The 17,907-nt window shown below is 45.2% G+C and overlaps 1 protein-coding gene across 1 annotated transcript in view; it reads right to left on the bottom strand.

Annotated features, from left to right (window-relative positions):
• The window catches only part of serinc4 (serine incorporator 4), a 41,720-nt gene that overhangs the window by 13,794 nt on the left and 10,019 nt on the right, over positions 1-17,907 (bottom strand). The window contains exons 2-5 of the mRNA XM_034197480.1: positions 16,976-17,143; positions 16,302-16,480; positions 14,569-14,648; positions 14,128-14,221 (exon numbers count right to left, since the gene is read on the bottom strand). Of these exons, the coding sequence (XP_034053371.1) occupies positions 14,128-14,221; positions 14,569-14,648; positions 16,302-16,480; positions 16,976-17,143 (521 nt within the window). The remainder of the gene's footprint in view (positions 1-14,127; positions 14,222-14,568; positions 14,649-16,301; positions 16,481-16,975; positions 17,144-17,907) is intronic.

Below are 17,907 nucleotides of genomic sequence, written 5' to 3'. Positions count from 1 at the left end.
CTGGTCCTCTCCTCCAGATGAGTGACGTATCGGGCCTCCCTCATGTATCTGTCCGTTGGCTCCCCTCCACGTAGCAAGTCCTCGTCGTCCTCCCATCTCCTCCAACAGATAATGTCCCTCCTGTCTGTTTTTCCTCTCCCGCTACTCCAGCTACTCCATCGCTATCAGAACCAGACGGCCTACTTGGCTCCGAGGCCCCGCGGCCGGCACGGCTGCCGCTCGGTACATAACTCATCTGTCCTTCCTCCTCATCCTGGCCTACAGGTTTAAAATAACCTGTCAGCTTTGGCATGTTTTGTAATAGCTGCTTGTCTCGAAACTCCTTTTCCCTCAACAATTTCCTTTTCCGAGCGCCACTCTCAAACTTTTTCTTCTCCGACATTTTCTCCTAAAAAAACCTTCATCTGTCACTCAATCACTCGCAATTTGAACAAGTCACATGTGAAACATATTCTCATTCTGATTGGCTGTTAAGTGGTGCCCACTGACTGTTTCATCATTTTTGAGAAAAATCTCTGGAATCCATCGATCTGATTGATTAGCGGAGCAAATGATCAAAATAGTATGGAGGGAAGATATTTTCGTTTGGATTACTGTTCTGGGGGAAGCTCACGAGTGTGTGTGTGTGTGTGTGTGTGTGTGTGTGTGTGTGTGTGTGTGTGTGTGTGTGTGTGTGTGTGTGTGTGTGTGTGTGTGTGTGTGTGTGTGTGTGTGTGTGTGTGTGTACCTGTGTGTGTGTGTACCTGTGTGTGTTTGTGTCATTTTGCGTTTGTGTGTATTGTTTTTGTTTCCCGGGGAAAACACTCACGAGAAACACCTGCTGTTGTTATGCCTGCTGTGACGTCAAGTTACTCCGTTCTCCGCTTGTATTTATGCCGTTACAAGCTTCAAAGTTGTATTTATCATCTGAATTTGCCGAAACAAGTTTGATATTCTGAAAGCCAAGACTTTTTTTATTTGAAATCAGATGAAAACAAACTGTAACGGACCCTGCCGTGTTATCTATGATTACTATGCCTTACATTCATAATTTCAGCCGGAGGGAGAGGGGGCGGCGCTGTGGAAGTGCAGGGTGGTGAGTGAGAGCTGTCATCTTCCCTTTACAAGCTTCAACAATGTATTTATCGTGTGATTTTGGAAATAAAAGTTTCATATTCTGAAAGCCAAGACTTTGTTTATTTAATTTTTTTTTTAAACACCCGAAAAAAGAAAAAGAAATATTTGAATTTTTTTATTTTTTTATTTTTTATTGGCTCATGATAGGCCCCCGATCTCCGTAGGCCCCTGGGCTTCAGCCCAGGTCAGCCCGTGCATTAAGGCGGCCCTGGTGTCGGGTTACAAACGTGCTCCCCTTGTCTCATCTCTCACTCTCACTCTCGCGGGGTGTGCGCGGAGAACTGAGCGGAGAACTGCGCACAGCAGCTGAGGCCCTCTGGGCGGGGCCCCATGCAGCCTGCGTGATTGGCCTGTAGGGAGGGGCGGCCCTGTATGTATGCATAAAGGGTTACGTCCTTAGCTGGCTAATAAGTAACAAGCTAAGCTACCAAGCACACAAACACCTGCGAACGGGGTTAACATGTATAATATTATAATTTTAGACTTCTTGGAAGTTCTGTTAGTACATTCAAGCGCACAGCACGACATTTGAATTGTCTGGTATTTGTAACAATATTCCCTAAAAGGCACAATCACCACGAACACGGCTAAAGCTAAAGGGTCAAGTACAGTACGACTAACTAACGTTGTAGCCTCTATGGTTGTAGCCTAGCAGAGTGGACAAGTTGCTGTTAGCTGACAGTGAGGCATGTAGTGTCCATCAAAGTGACCACGCCCTAATTTATGCAAAAACGTTAAGACCTAATATAAATAAAAGGGTCGTGTTAGAAAACAATTCACTCACAGATCCATAATCATGAAGGTGGAATCTAACTATATCGATAATAAAAATGTATGGAGCCAGGGGTAGAAACATATTTTTTTCTGCTGTAAAGTTGGGCATTTTAACATGGGGGTCTATGGAAATTGCTCCTTTCTGCAGCCATCGCCTATCGGCCAATATATGAACTGCAGTGTGTGGCACTTCCGTATTGGCGTCCCGGTTCTTCCCCAGAGTTTGCCGCTTGGCTACGACGCAGCGTCATTCAAAATAAGCACCTCTTCTCGCTTCGCCTTAGCAAGAAGGGCCATCTGGTGAGACATCTCACTTCATGTTACTCTGAGAACTGGGGTTACGTAAGTCACCTATAGTTCTCATTCATAACAATCCGTTCGATGTCTCACTATGGGATATTGAAACTCACGTATTGCTAGACATGCTTATCTCGAAAATCACCAAAAACAACCAGAACTTAACAGGTAGAACTCTGTCTCAACACGGGACCCATGCACTGCGCGGGCCACACTTGGAGCAGAGACATCTAGCCTGTAAAAGTGGACAAAAGTGAGCAGCGAGGACCAGCACAAATGTCTTGCATGGAAACACCCTTGAACAAAGCCCAGGATGTAGCCAGTCCACGAGTAGAATGAGCACGCAGACCCGTTGGTGCCTGCAAACCCTGACTCGTATAAGCCAGAGCAATCGCTTCCACAATCCAATGGGAGAGCCGTTGCCTGGTAACGGGCTTGCCCTTCTGAGGGTTAGCCCAGGATATAAAGAGTTGGTCATTACAACGAAACTCTTTTGACCTGTCCATATAGATGCGTAAAGCACAAACTGGACACAGCAAATTCGGCCGCTGTTCCTCAGAGGAACACAGCGGCGGAGGAAATGTCACAATGTCAATGGGGGTACATGAGCCAACCACCTTAGGTATAAAGGCAGGGTTGGGCTTCAGCAACACTCTTGTTTGCCCCGAGGCAAACTGAGTGCATGAAGGATGTACAGAGAGCGCATGAATGTCACTGACTCGCTTGGCAGATGCCAGAGCCAGTAACAGCACTGTCTTCAGTGACAGGTGTTTCATGTCAGCTTCTTCCAGGGGTTCAAATGGAGGTCGAGTGAGCCCATCTAAAACCACTGCCAAGTCCCATAAGGGCACCAGTGACATGGAAACAGGGAGGAGCCTGCGAGCCCCTTTCATAAAACGGCAGACCAAAGGATGTTGGCTAGCCGTCTTTCCCTCAAAGCCCACATGGCATGCAGCAATAGCAGCCAGGTACACTTTGATCGTAGAGAAAGCTCTGTGTTTATCAATTAAGTCCTGTAGAAATGATAAAATCACCCCGACAGGACATTGAAAAGAGATGTGTCCTTTTTGAAGGTACCACTCCTCAAACACCCTCCACTTACTCTCTTGCACTCTGAATAGTGTTTATCACCTTCTGAGGGAGCCCCACTGTATTCAGATTGTACCACTCACGGGCCAGGCCCCCACAGATCCGCCCCGAGGTTCATCACTCCTGGTACGTGCGTCGCTCTCAGAGAGAGGAGACGTCCGCAGCTCCATAAGATCAGTTTGCGTGCCAGCATGTGTAACTGGAGAGAACGCAAACCCCCTTGGCGGTTTATATACGATATTGTGGTCGTGTTGTCTGTCCTCACGAGGACATGATGTCCTCTGAGAAAAGGCAGAAAGCGTTTTAGGGTGAGGAACACCGCTAAAAGCTCCAGATAATTTATGTGTGACCGTTGGAGGTCTCTGCTCCAGAGACCCCTCACAGGTCGACCTTCGTATATACCCCCCCAACCCGTCAGACATGCGTCTGTGGTGACCACCTTCCGCGATAGGACAGCACCCATATGCACGCCCCGTACTAGAAAAGTCGGGTGTAGCCAGTGGCGCAGAGCCATTACGCATTTCATTGTGACCATCACTCTCTGCGCGCCATGACGCGCGGGGTCCAGTTTGAGGGCAGCTACCCAGCGCTGAAACTCCCTCATGTGTAAGCGTCCCAGTCGTACCACCAGAATGGCTGACGCCATGAGCCCCAGCAACCGCAGACATGACCTGAAGAGAACATATTTGCGTGGCTGGAAATGAGCGAGGCAAGCCCTGAAGGCTTTCACTCTCTCCGCTGACAAGCGGGCTGTAAAGGGCACCGAATTCAGGTGTAGGCCCAGGAAGAGTACAGTCTGGGCTGGAGACAACATGCTCTTTTCTGTGTTTATTACAAAACCCAGGTTGAGCAGGTGTTTTACGAGGACATTCGTCTGCGTAATAGCCTCCTGCTCCGACTGTGCGAGAAGGAGCCAATCGTCCAGATAAGTTGCCAGGCGAATACCCTGTTGTCTTAACGGGGCTATCGCGGCTTCCGTACACCGTACAAACACTCGCGGGCTGAGAGACAGACCGAAGGGAAGTACTCTGTACTCGTAACAGACACCCTGAAAGGCGAACCTCAGATATTTCCTGTGTGGGTAATATACTGGGATGTAGAAATACGCATCTTTCAGGTCGACTGATGTGAACCAGTCGTTTTGGCGCACGAGACGCAACAGAGATGTGTGAGTGAGCATTCTGAATTTGTATCTTTTGAGATATTTGTTCAGAGCTCTCAAATCTAGTGTTGGCCGAATTCCGTTCCCTCCCCGTTCGGGAACGAGGAAATACTTGGAATAAAAGCCGCTCTGACTCTGTTCGGCGGGTATTATCGATATAGCCTTCTTTTCTAGTAGCGAGAAAATCTCTTGCTCTAGAATATGGGCCGACTCTCTCCGGGCCTGTGAATACAGAATGCCCGAGAAGTGAGGGGGGGTGACAGCGAATTGGAGCCTGTAGCCCTGTGTTACTGTCTTGAAAACCCAAGCAGAATCTGTGAGCATCCTCCACTTTTCGCTTCTCAAAGCGAACGGAGATGTCACAAATCATGTGAAACCCAGATTTGGCACAAAAAAGGGGGAATACACGTTTCGCAATTATGCCACATCAAGGTGGAATGCTCTTCCCACAACTGTAAAGGAAAGTAAAACTATACTTACCTTCAAAACCTCTCTTAAAGAGCACCTTCGGGGGAGAGCATTGCAAAACTGGCCCCGGTAATGGTACGAATCTCAACCTGTCGTTCAATGGACAGCTTCCCCCCCCCATCTATGTATATACTCGCATTTTAGACTCTGTTACTAACTGTATATCTGTAGACTTGGTATGTCTTAAATGTCCGGTTAGGATGTATTAGAACGAAATCTAAAATGAAAATTGTAAATAAGCAATCTGTATGTAAAAAACCACCTGTATGTAAATTCTAAATAAGCCATCTGTATGTCAAATATGTCTTATATGTCTTAAATGATATGATGAATTGGAAATGGGGGACCCTGATGTAAACAAAACGAAAGTCTTTCTCTGGTCTGCATCCCCTTAACAATGTTGTATGTATGTTTTGAGCTGTACTGTACTGTACCCAATATACAAGCTGTTAATACACTTTTCAATCAATCAATCAAAACAGCTCTGTCGTCTGCCTTCAGTGTCTCTATTTGTTGTGTTATGGGGCCCTTTAGTGTCTGAACACGGTGGTACCCCAGGTTGACAACCCCGGCCGACACTGCGCATGCGCGTGGCGGTGATGCCTTCACAATCCCGTCTATTGTCCGCCATTTGAGAGAGGCCGTAGCCGCTCTCAAAAGAGGGGCAGACGACAGACTGTTTATTGATTTTATTGTTTTTCTTTTCATTTTTATTGACTGCGCCCTTGGCTTCAAGCCTGGAAACGACAGTGGAAAATGATTTATTTTGAAACAACAATGATGACATGTGTTTGTGTGACTTAAACAGGCAGCGGAACTTGCTGTCTTTGATGTTAAGTCCATTTCCCTGATGGCGCGAACTTGAGGATGACGTTCTGGCATCACTCGAGGCGGCGGGAAGATAGGGGCATGGCGGCACCCCAAAAACACATGAGCATCCAACACTGGAATGTGCTCTGGAGCTGGGGAACAGGGAACTGTCAGGCCGCCCGCTTCTTCTTCCTCGCCTGGTGGCTGAAAACCTGGGTCGGCTGCGCTTGAGCGGCAGCTGCCGGGACCGGAGATTTTCTTGGCCAGCTCCCTCTTGCCTCGTGCCTGGGCTGGGGACCCGGGACGGGCTGCGGTCTCTGCTGCTTCGGTATTTTGAACCGGGCAGGACGTGAGACAGCTTGGGTGAAGGCCTGCCACGGGACCATTGAAGGTGGCGGCTGGACCCTTCGGGGGAGACAGAGCTGGAGAGCCTCGTCTCCCTTCCTTTTTGACTCGCACCTCAGCTGCATTGAAGCTAGAGCGGAGCCAAATATGCCCTCGGGAACAATAGGCATGTCCAGAACATCCTCTTTTTCCCGGTCTGGAAGGTTGGTCAGGTTAAGCCACCTGGCTCTCTCCTGTACCACCATCATTTCCAGCGCTTTGCCCGTGGCTTGGACTGCGCAGCGCTGCACACGGAGGCAAATGTCCGTGATCGCTGCGATCTCGTCCCACACGGCAGGCTCAGGTCTGCTCGACAGGTCCTCGCAAAGCTCCGCCTGGTAGGCGGTCAGCAGCGAGGAGACGTTAAGAGCCCTGGCGGACAAAGCTGCGGCTTTATAGGCCCGTTCGGTCATCGCTGACTGGAACCGGTCTGCCTTTGCCGGTAGCATGGGGTTCCTGCTTGGTGTCGAAGCCAGCCTCGGTTGGAGGTGGGCTGCCACCAGCGGTTCCATGGGCGGCATGCGGAGCAGGCCGAGCCTCTCCATACCGTCACAGTCCAGGGAGGAGGCACCCTGGATTGGGGCCTTGTTGCTGAAGGGACGGTCTCTCCACGAGACCGACACCTCGTCCAGCATCTCCGGAAAGACTGGAAGGAGCTGCCTCTTCGTCCTCGCTGCTTGGGGCAAGTTCTTCCCCTCGTAGCGAGATCTGGAGGTCTCCTTGGCCACTTCAGGCCATGGGATGTCCAGCCTGGACGCAGTGCGTTGACACACGGCCTGCAAGTCCATGGTTAGGACGGGCGAAGCTGGTGTGCTCTCGCCCGGGGGAGCGGACATCGCTCCCGGCTTTGCAGCCTGAGCCGATGAAACGAAGATGTCATCCCCATCCGAGTCAGACAGGAGGAACTCAGAGGTATCCTCTTCGTCCTCCATGTAGTCCAACTCCAGGACATCCTCCGCGGGTGGAACCATATAGAGGTCCAATTGGGAACCCCAGCTTGACACAGCAAGGGGCTCCGCTCTCGCGGCTCTTGCCGCCACCGGGTCCCAGCCTGAAACGGCGTGGGGCTCCGGTTCAGCGGCTGTCACTGTTGTTGAGCCCCAGTCTGACACAGCGCGGGGCTCAATCTCTGCGGCGGAGGCCACTATGTCTTGATTGCCGGCCGGTGAATCGGCGGACATGAGGGGGTCCTGTCGCGACAAGCTAGCTTGGCGTGCTAACCGTCGGCGGAGGCTCTTCATGGTGAAGCGGGTACAATGCCCGCACGAGCCGGGGTTATCGATAGCCTCCCGGGCGTGTTCCGAGGCAGGACGAGCAGACCTGGTGTGAGTCTGTGCCTGAAATCTTAAACCCGCAGCCGCATAGCCAGTCTCCGAGTCCCTGACTCCTCTGGTGTGAGGGAGAGAAGGGTCCATCTTCGATCGCCGGGGTGTCGGCGTGGAGTGGACACGCTAGTAACAGGTACGTTACTGAGAAAAAATCCAACCTTGCCGTTAGTCCGAAAGGAAAAAAGGCGACGGTGTAGATTTTATTCTTTAAAGAATATTAACTGGTGTGTTAATACCTTTTTTTTTATCTCTGTCTCCTCTGGTGTGAGAGAGAAAAGAGAACGTCCTCTTTACCGTGGTGTCGGTGTGGAGGGAAGAACAAACTAGCAACAGGTATGTTACTAGCTTGAAGAAAAAATCAAACCTTACCGTTATTTCGACAGAAAGAACGGCGAGGGAGATTACAATATTAACTGGTGTGTTAATATTGCTCAGTCTTCTTGCAAAGCAAAAAAGTAACCGGCAAGCGCCCGTCGACCGAATGTTAGCTTTGGGTTCAGTCTGTGGACCGTTAAGCTAGCCCGGTTACTGATAAATCGAGATGTGCTCTGAAGCGAGAAGAGGTGGTTGAATGACGCTGTGTCGTAGCACAAGCTACTTAAAGGGTGGGTGGATTCCCTGACGTTGACGTCAAGATCACCAGCCAATCAGGATTGGCGTAATGAGATTGATGCTTCTGTTGCATACGCATTGAGGCGCATCCCATAGTGAGACATCGAACGGAGTGTTATGAATGAGAACGCATACTGTGCATAAACGCAAACGTTCCCGTGTGAGCAGCACTTGCTGTCTCTCTGACATCCAGCAGGCAGGCACGGACTGGCCATCGGGAGGACCGGGAGGTTTCCCGATGGCCTGGCCTGTTAAGTGGCCTGCTGGCCTGAGGATTTATTTTGTTTATGTATGTATTGTGAACGCAACGCTGCGCAAATGTGGGTCTGACTCACAGAGGGTGACTGGCTGTCTACATGATGTGGCCTGCCGACATGGCCACTTTCATACAGATCATACACTAAAGCCCTCGATTGGTCTCTCATTCGCGCTCGGGAGGGTGTGTATGTGTGGCGGGCGCGAGCGTGCGAGAGAGAAAGCGCGCGCACCGGTTACGTGTATTGTTGTTGTTAGCATCTGGTGCTAGCTAGCGGCGCTAATGGATATAATGAGCTGACTGTCAACAAGGTGGAGGAGAGTCCTCTCCTGTCAGACTGAGAAACTGATAACTACAGCTCAGGTGAGGTAAAGGACTCTGAGTGTTTAGATAGTTAACTTAGTCTGAGTTATCTCAGTGGGTCTCAAACGGTTTGGTCACATATTTCCATTTGAAAGGGGAGTGATTAGTAATATATGCATGAATAATATTTTTTTTTAAATAACTAGGTGAAAAAAGGCAAGATAAACTTTAAAAACTTGTTGAGAGCTAAAACTAGTCTTTGCTGCTGCCTCAAAGAGGAGCAGGGGGAGAGGAGGGAGACGAGTGAGGCTGGTTCAGGAGGCCAGACACACTCACAACTATAAATGAACCAAAAACAAATAAATAAACAAGTTTCAATGTTTTTTCATATTGGATATGGTATGTTATTGGTTATGGCCATGTTCTTATGATTTTATGATTATTTAAATATATATTGTTCTGTTTCATATGGGTGTAGTCAGGCGCTGCAAAATTTGCAAAAAAAAAATTAAATAGTAACTCATGTCCATATGTTTATTCTGGGGTAGTAGATTTAAAGTTTAGGGCTATCACTATGGGCAGCAACGCTGTAAATCAGGGGTGCCCAACCAGTCGATCGCGAGATGTGTCTAAAAATAGAACAACAATATTCTGTTTTATCGTTAATGTCCTATAACATAATCTTCCTGTGCCAGAATAATGCACTTGAACGCATCAAAGCTTTGTGATTGGCCGGCGTGACCCCATGTGTCGGGGCGTGGCTGCTGGGCAGTGGGCACTAGTTAGCTGACGTTCTCCGTGTCAACAGGAGTGACAGTCCGCACACACACAAGACCGAGGGACTTGGACTGTAGACTTGGTATGTCTTAAATGTCCGGTTAGGATGTATTAGAACGAAATCTAAAATGAAAATTGTAAATAAGCAATCTGTATGTAAAAAAACACCTGTATGTAAATTGTAAATAAGCCATCTGTATGTCAAATATGTCTTATATGTCTTAAATGATATGATGAATTGGAAATGGGGGGACCCTGATGTAAACAAGACGAAAGTCTTTCTCTGGTCTGCATCCCCTTAACAATTGTATGTTTTGAGCTGTACTGTACTGTACCCAATATACAAGCTGTTAATAAACTTTTCAATCAATCAATCAATCAACCGCAATTACGGCAGAATAAAAAAAAGCCCAAAATATATAATTTTCACTCCGAGTGGGAGGATGATTATTTTTGTATCTATTCCAATTCAAAGTCCATCTGTCTCATCTGCAATGCGAGCGTGGCTTTATCGAAGAAGGGTAATTTAGGAGCGGCATTTCAAAACAGTGCACAAACGCTACGAGACGGAATTCCCTCCTAATTCTGCCCTACGCTCCAAAAGGGGAGGGGCCTGAAAGGACAGCTAAATGCACAGCAGTCCATTTTCACCAGGCCCAACAACAAGAGCAAGGCTGCTACCAGAGCATATTATCGTGTCAGGCACGTTCTTGAGAAACACATGAAGTCTTTGTGTGCGAAGTTGTGAAAGAAGCTTTCCTGGAGGCTGCGACGCGCTTTTGGGGGACAGTAAAAATAACATTTCAACAGGTTTTTGATATAATAAAAACTCAAGTTAGATACCGTTATTAATCAGCTGTAAGTTTTAGTTTGTTTGAACTTATTCATTATAATTATTGTACAAAATAGTATAAGAATGCAAACTTAAATTGATTATAGTCTATTATCAATTCAGGTTAAGAAACTAGTGTTGCTTGCATCCTATTAAAGGCATTTCTTTTTATACTCTACTAAAAATGCAACAACAAAAGGGTTTGATTCTATTAATGTTGTCTTTTTTATTGCACGTTGGCAGCAGATTCCTGTGTAGCTTCAGATCTGAGTTGTCTTATTAGTAAGCCTAATTTATACTTTTGTAGCAACACTATTTTTATATAATGGCAAAGAAAGGGTTCAGAGTCTTTTCTTTTGTTCCTGTGTCATATGTGGCAGCACTGTTCAATGTTTCTTGAAAACATTACCCACTGTAGTGACGTGTGAATAAACTCCAACTCTGTATCAACAACACTGTTGTGTAACTTCAGTTAAATACTTGTATGTGTGTAGATTAGAAAGAGGTAAGATAAAGGATCTGCAGTAGTTTATGGAGTATTCATCGTACGAAGGTCAGTTTTATACGAAGTAGAAGTGTGTATTTACCTGGTAATAGGCTGTCAGTAATGGCTACGCCTCTCTATTTGGACTGGTAGATCTCGGCAGACTGCTTTAAAAGTAGCTCTCGGTTCAAAAAAGGTTGGGCACCCCTGCTGTAAATATTGACAAATAAATCCAGGAAAATGGCACAAAAGAAAACTGGTAGTGGCCTGGCTGGGTGTATAATTCCCGGCCTGACTTATTGTCCCAGTCCGGCCCTGCCAGCAGGGGTCGTTTCCACTAGTGGCAGACGCCACTAGTCTATGACAAATGTGTACTTCTTATTGTGTTTTGAGTTTATGAAAGTTGATTGTGACATGTTGGTAGCCTATAAATGTTTTCAGAGTTTGGTTGTGTTGAGCCCCAAACTCTTGTGTCATGGCTGGATCAATAAAACAAGGTAGCAACGACCAAAATCAAAATGGCGACAGCCAAAATGCCAAACTAGAAGCTTTAAAACGGCAGTCCACAAACAATAGGTGATGTCACAGTGAGTGACTACTTCCACTTCTCATACAGTCTATGAGCTGGACACAAACCGGGACTTAAGGGTTTATGTTTAGAACACCAACCCCTTCTCCAACATTGGACTATAATGTAGTCTAAAATGTGGGACACATGGGGACATTCATTCATATTGGACCAGTCTATTGGCCTGTGACCTCTGAAAGTATTCCGGAACACACATAGGAAATAAGCAGGGGATTAGTATAGTCTGAAAAGAAAAATGTGGAGGAAATCATATTATTTTCCACTCTTTTAACCACCATTCTGAGTAATGAGAAAATCAATGAGATTTTTTTGATAAAGTCAGTGGTACAAAATAGAATTTGATATACTTTATTAATCCCCGTGGTGAAATTGTTTCTCTGCATTTGACCCATCCTAGTGTTAGGAGCAGTGGGCTGCCATTTTGAACGGCGCCCGGGGAGCAGTGTAGGGAACGGTGCCTTGCTCAGGGACACCTCGGTAGCACTTGGTCTTGCCGGGACTTGAACTGATGACCTTCCAGTTGCCAAGCCAAGTCCCTATCGACTTCGCCACCACTGCCCCACCAGAAACCCAAAACATAACACAAATATGTGGATAGACACAATCTCCCTCCAAAACTATGAGCATTACACTACTGATATCTTCTGGTTTCAGCCATCCACCAGATGTTGGATTCCCAGCCTGTAGGGATTGATTCTCATTCAGCTACAACGACATAGGGAGGGTCCAACTCTGATGTTTGTGATAAAGTCTAGCTCGTTCCACCCTGAAGGTGTTGGATGGGGTTGAGGTCGGAGCTCTCTGCAGACCAGTAAAGTTATTCAAAATCAAATTGGAAAACATTTTTTGCATGGAGCTGGCTTTGCACACAAGGACATAATCATGATGAAAAGGGTGAGAGACAAACTTAAAGGTCTAGTATTATGCTATTTTTAGGCATATATTATGGGTCTCATTACTCTCATATATATAAAAATATATAACAAACATGTATATGATGTGTTTTGCTAAGAATACCAAACAGATCATGCATTTCAGACATCCCTCATATCCCTCTGTTTCAGCCCTGTTAGAGAACTGCAGGTCCGGGGTCCTTAGCTTGAATGCCTGCTCAGAATTCTACTGGCAGATGCAGCTAAATGCTGCGGTGATTAAACGCCATATCACGTTCCAAATACATCAAGGATTATTTCTGAAACAGTATGGAGCTCAAATGCTTTTTCTCTTGCCGGTCTACCACAAGGTGAGTTTGTTTTTTTATTTCCTGCTTTTTTACACATACTCTCCAGTACAGGTTAGCTCTGAGTGTTAGCGATGCTTGCTAATGTAAACAAAGACCATATTACGTCCAAAACACATAGCGCATTGTTTCTGATAGCAACTTTCTGATAGTGCCGTGGGTCCGCATTTCCGATATTACGTCATATTGGCAGCAAATCTGGATCAACTCCGTTGTACCCCCGTTTTTAGAGATGTGGGTACGGAGGAAAAGAGAGAGGGTTTTATTTTCTGACGCTGTGTGAGTTCCCTGACACACCGGGGACACGTATTTATGTATAAAAGACATACAAACGTGCATTTTGCACAACAGGTCCCCTTTAAACTTAAGCCATGCAGCTGAAAGAATAGTACTCTGAGTGAAATGATTCTTATTGTAAAAAGTATCATTTGTTTATGTAGGATTATTTCGGTGTAGATAATATAAAGAGGACATATAATGCACATTTTCAAGTTCATATCAGTATGTTGTGCCTCTACTGTGACATGTCTCCATGCTTTAATGTTCAAAAATATCTTTATTTCTCTCATACTGCCTGTGCTGCAGCACCTCTTTTCACCCTCTGTCTGAAACCAGAGCTCAGTCTGCTCTGATTGGTTAGTTGTCCTGCTCTGTTGTGGTTGGTCAACCGTCTAGAGATGTCCCGCCCCTTAGCCTATCACTTACAATGTGTTGGAGCGCTAGCCAATAGAAGCGTGAGTGTTACATAGTGATGTCATTATGTTATGGAAGTAAACAAAGGTGTCAAATTGAGGCATTTCAGGCAGGGGGAGTTTGTGGGAGAGAAACTCCTTCTGGAGGGATCTTTGGGATTGTATTCTTTGCAGACAATTCACGTGCACAAAAAACAATTTAACACACTACAGGAACGTCCCTGTAGGTAAGCTTCCACTTTACATATGTGCCAGATTTGCTCCAGTTTGTGGCTCTTACAACCTCAGATCCAGTGCCTGAATACGGTTCCAGGTTCCTGCTGTGCGGACTGAGGCTGGAAAAAGGAGTCTTTTTTATTATGGTCCTTGGTCTTGGAATGACCTTCAATCAAGCCTCCAACTGAGGGCACTTGTCCCTATAGCATGTTTTAAATTGAAGCCGTCTGAAGTCCTTACCACCAGTTGCTCTTGCAGTAATAAGTAGTGTACTTTCCTTACTGTCTTAATGTGCACAATGTAGTGGCTGCTTTTTTGTCTTTTGTTTTCTTAGTTGTGTTCTCTGTATTTTATATGTTGGTGTTATGTGTTATGTGTAACGTTGCTGCCTTCTTGGCCAGGTCAGCATTTAAAATGAGATTGTATCTCAATGCTTTTATCTGGTTAAATAAAGGTTAAATAAAAAATTAAAAAATCCCCAAAAAGCATTATAGGGCCTCTTTAAAAAGCCCTACATGAGAAAACTTCAATATGTTTAAATAAATATATATCTTTGTATTGAGGGCAGGTGTCCTATACAGTTTTTGTCATGTATCACCAGTTTGGCTTATACAATTAATAAATGTGCAAATGAAGGATTTATAACCGTATGCTACCACATATTTAGTCATGACATATTTTAGGACGCTCTCACTCACCAGTTGTTGTTCCAGGTGTGCGCAAAAGCTGTGATGAGGATGAGCTGGATGAGGATGAAGGCAAATCCCCCCACCACACCCACATAATGCCAAGCTGAGGGAAGAGAGGGAGAGAAAACCATAAAGGTTGATTTATCTCAGGGAAGTGAAAGAGGGAGAACTAATCAAAGAGAGAGATAAAGAGAAGCAGCTGTGAATAATAAATCAGCTCTGATATCAGGCTTGTTTCACAATCAGGTTTATTGTTCCCAAACAAAGTGAAATGAAGCTGTAGAGATTTATGGTCCAATAATTCACAGCAGTGAGTCATATAAAGTGTTATTAGGTTTTCAGGAGTGGCTCTCTGCTGTCCTCTAGCTGCACCCAGGAGGAGGTGCACTAACACCATCATCACCATCACGTTTGTTCTCAGTATGGATTTATTTCCCTGCAGTTTCTCACCATGCAGGAAGGACTCTGTGGGGATGAAGAAGGCGGCCATGCACATCCCGAGCAGAGTGATCAACTTCAGGAACCAGAAACTGCAGGAGACACAACAGAAATAAGGGTTATTCATTTATTGTCTCTGTTTATGTCACATTGTTCTTTATTTGTTTGTTATTTGTCTTCTTCTTATACACATAACTCTGTGGGTTACCATTTATAAATAAAAAATAATGGTAAAAGCCATAGAAAGTGTATTATTACTACATGATTATACCATTTAGACCACAAATGGGGTCTTTTTTATATGACGACTGACCAGTGTGAAATAAAAATGTACATCATAATTGTGTAACTTGCTTGAGTTGAGAAGTGCTTGTAAAAACATATAAAATATAGTTTGACTACTGTTTAAAATCCAAATAAAGTATTCAACAAATGTACCTTATGAAGTTATAAACATGCGTCCTTATCCTGTAGGAGGAAAAGGGGGTCCAAGATGGTACTTATCAAATATAGATTCAATTTTAAAATATTGAAGTCTGGTTTGTCAGTAAAAAAAAAACGTTATACATCAAACAAATAAGTAATTTGGAAGACTAATCATTCAGAAAAAAATATTCTCTGCTTACAGCAGGACAACAGATTTTTTATCAATATTAAAATAATTTTGAAACAGTTAAGAGATTGTTTCATGACTATAAGAATTAGCATATATTGCATATTTGTATACCAAGAGTATTTGCTGACCTACATTCTTATTCTACATTTAGATTTATAACGTTTCAGTGATATTTGTGAATACATTTCTAAGATCAAAGAGGTTTTGAGTCTGTACTGATACCCCTGCAGGTCCATGTGTCTCACCCAAGGTTTCAGAGGGCCACTGGGTCACTCCCGACCATAACAAGCATGGAGCCGTAACCTTTGCCAAAGACTCTGGTAGATTTATAGCAGTGAGGATGAACAATCCACTCTGTCAAATCCTAATCTGAATGTTACCAGCGCTCTAATCGGCTGTAATGGAAAGTGTGACAACAAAAGGCTTTAAATAGACCAGCAGGCGGGGTCAGGAGGTGACCAGAGGAGGACAACAACTAGTCTTTACACACTGACTGTCCTATTTTCAGATGTGTTTATTTCAAGAGAGGCTTGGACTATTCTGGATGGGCAACCTACTGTATTCTGATTCAGGAAAAAAAACATCTTGTAAGATATTTCAGAGAAAATTCCAGTGCCTTATTATTTTTTGGTGGTTCATTTTCAAATTCGAAGTTTTCAAAGAAGCTAAAAGGAGCAGACATCTTCACCCCTTTATGTCTTTGTGAATGATCCCATTTTGTCAGCAGGTTTAATAAAAAACACACAAATCCACCATTACCAGCAGTCAGGACTGTTATGCTGCGTTCATGTGCAAGTACAAAAGTCATGGATTTAAATACTTTGAAAAATCAGTCTCAATTTTTGTTTTGTTTTCTCAGTAGGAACATGTATTTGATATTTGATATACTTTATTAATCCCCGTGGGGAAATTGTTTCTCTGCATTTGACCCATCCTGTGTTAGGAACAGTGTGCTGCCATTTTGAACAGCGCCCGGGGAGCAGTGTAAGGAACGGTGCCTTGCTCAGGGACACCTCGGTAGCACTTGGTCTTGCCGGGACATGAACTGGTGACCTTCCAGTTGCCAAGCCAAGTCCCTATCGACTTCGCCACCACCGCCCCCATGTTGTGAGGTGTACTGTGCACTGACCCGTTGTGTATGAGCGCTCTGTAGTCCTGACTGGACTTCACGTCTATGAGGAAGATGGCCATCATCAGGTAGAAACAGGAAGTGCCGAAGCACACTCTGTAGACCGCCGAGTAACCCACCAGCATCTCACAGTGACCCCCGCCGTGCGCCTGGTCACACACCATGTTGAAGAAAGGCACCTGACACACACACACACACACACACACACACACACACACACACACACACACACACACACACACACACACACACACACACACGTTTTTATCTATTTTCCTACTCAAAGCTGTCAGCAACAGTTATAAAAAAATCAACCGACCACCAACTTTATGGCTTTTGTGCTGATAATAAACAGGCTCAGTCAGGAAATAAGGTAGAGTGAGGGGTACGACCTCGTTAAGTCACATTATAGTAACTCTGTTTTGTTTTTTTGTGTCTTGTGGCCTGTTGACCTGCAGCAAATCACACACCATCTCAGTGTATAATTATCATATTTGGCCCCTGCCAATTCTAATTGAATAATTACTTTACTGTATGTTATTTTCTGTCAGAAATGTTGTACAGAATAGTTATAGAGTTCTGTTGCTAGCTGTCAATGAGATTATTGATTGTTTTGGTTATAGTTCAGTACATTGATTTGATTTGCTTTATAGAGGATGAGATGTAGGGCTCACATTTTCCCTGACGAGCTCGGAGACGGTGCGGGACAGCATGAGGCAGGAGACGGCGCAGCTCATGATGTGGAACAGGGTGTACATGATCCGCGTGGTGGTGGACGATTGCACCGGAGGACAGAAGGCACAGCAGAGCGAGCAGGGAGCCGGTCCACAGCAACAGCAAATCTGAAGAGGAGGAGAGGAGAGAAGCAGATCAGCATCTCACACAAACACAACAACCAGTCTGACAACCAGGAAGCACCAGAGGTCGTTGTTGGCTCAACCCTTTGCACTCAGGTCCTGTGTACATGAAAGAAATTGATCATTGTGACAATTTTCCAACTGACAGTTTCTCCTGCAACTTGCACAGAATGAACAGCGTGAACATGTAATACTTTTTTGTGGCATTTAAAAAAAAAGAAGCAGACATTTAAATATTTGCTCTTGGGGGAAGGTATAGTGTTTTCAAGTCAGGTCCAAAGCCCAATTCCAAGTGGAAGTCATCGGTGTTCACAGGCAGCTCAAGTTGCAAGTCTTTTAAAAAGAAAAAAGTTGAGTCTAAAAGTAATCAAATGTGTGACTTGAGTCGAGGCGTGTACTTGAGTTCGTTGAGTACAGGCCTCTGAAAAACACACCTTTAAACTAGTGCTGTCAAAATTATCGCGTTAACGGCGATAATTAATTTTTGAATTAATTGCGTTAAAATATTTAACGCATTTAACGCATGTGCAGAATGGCCCGCCCCATACGTGCCACCAGTGGCAGCGCCAGGGTATGGCTGGGGTAGGCTACACCCATACCAAGAAATGGCTTAGCCCCACCATGAAAAATGATGTTAAAGGAAGCAAAATAAAGTCTGCCAACTCGCGCGGAGTAAATTGCACAGACAGCAGTTAGTAAGATTGATTTCAGTAGCCACGGTTTTGAAAACTTTTGTCACGTAGTGATCG

Source organism: Gymnodraco acuticeps, unplaced genomic scaffold (assembly GCF_902827175.1).
Source record: "Gymnodraco acuticeps unplaced genomic scaffold, fGymAcu1.1, whole genome shotgun sequence".
Lineage (NCBI taxonomy): Eukaryota > Metazoa > Chordata > Actinopteri > Perciformes > Bathydraconidae > Gymnodraco > Gymnodraco acuticeps.
The sequence above is the reverse complement of the archived record's forward strand: the minus strand, read 5'-3'. Positions and strand labels throughout refer to the sequence as shown.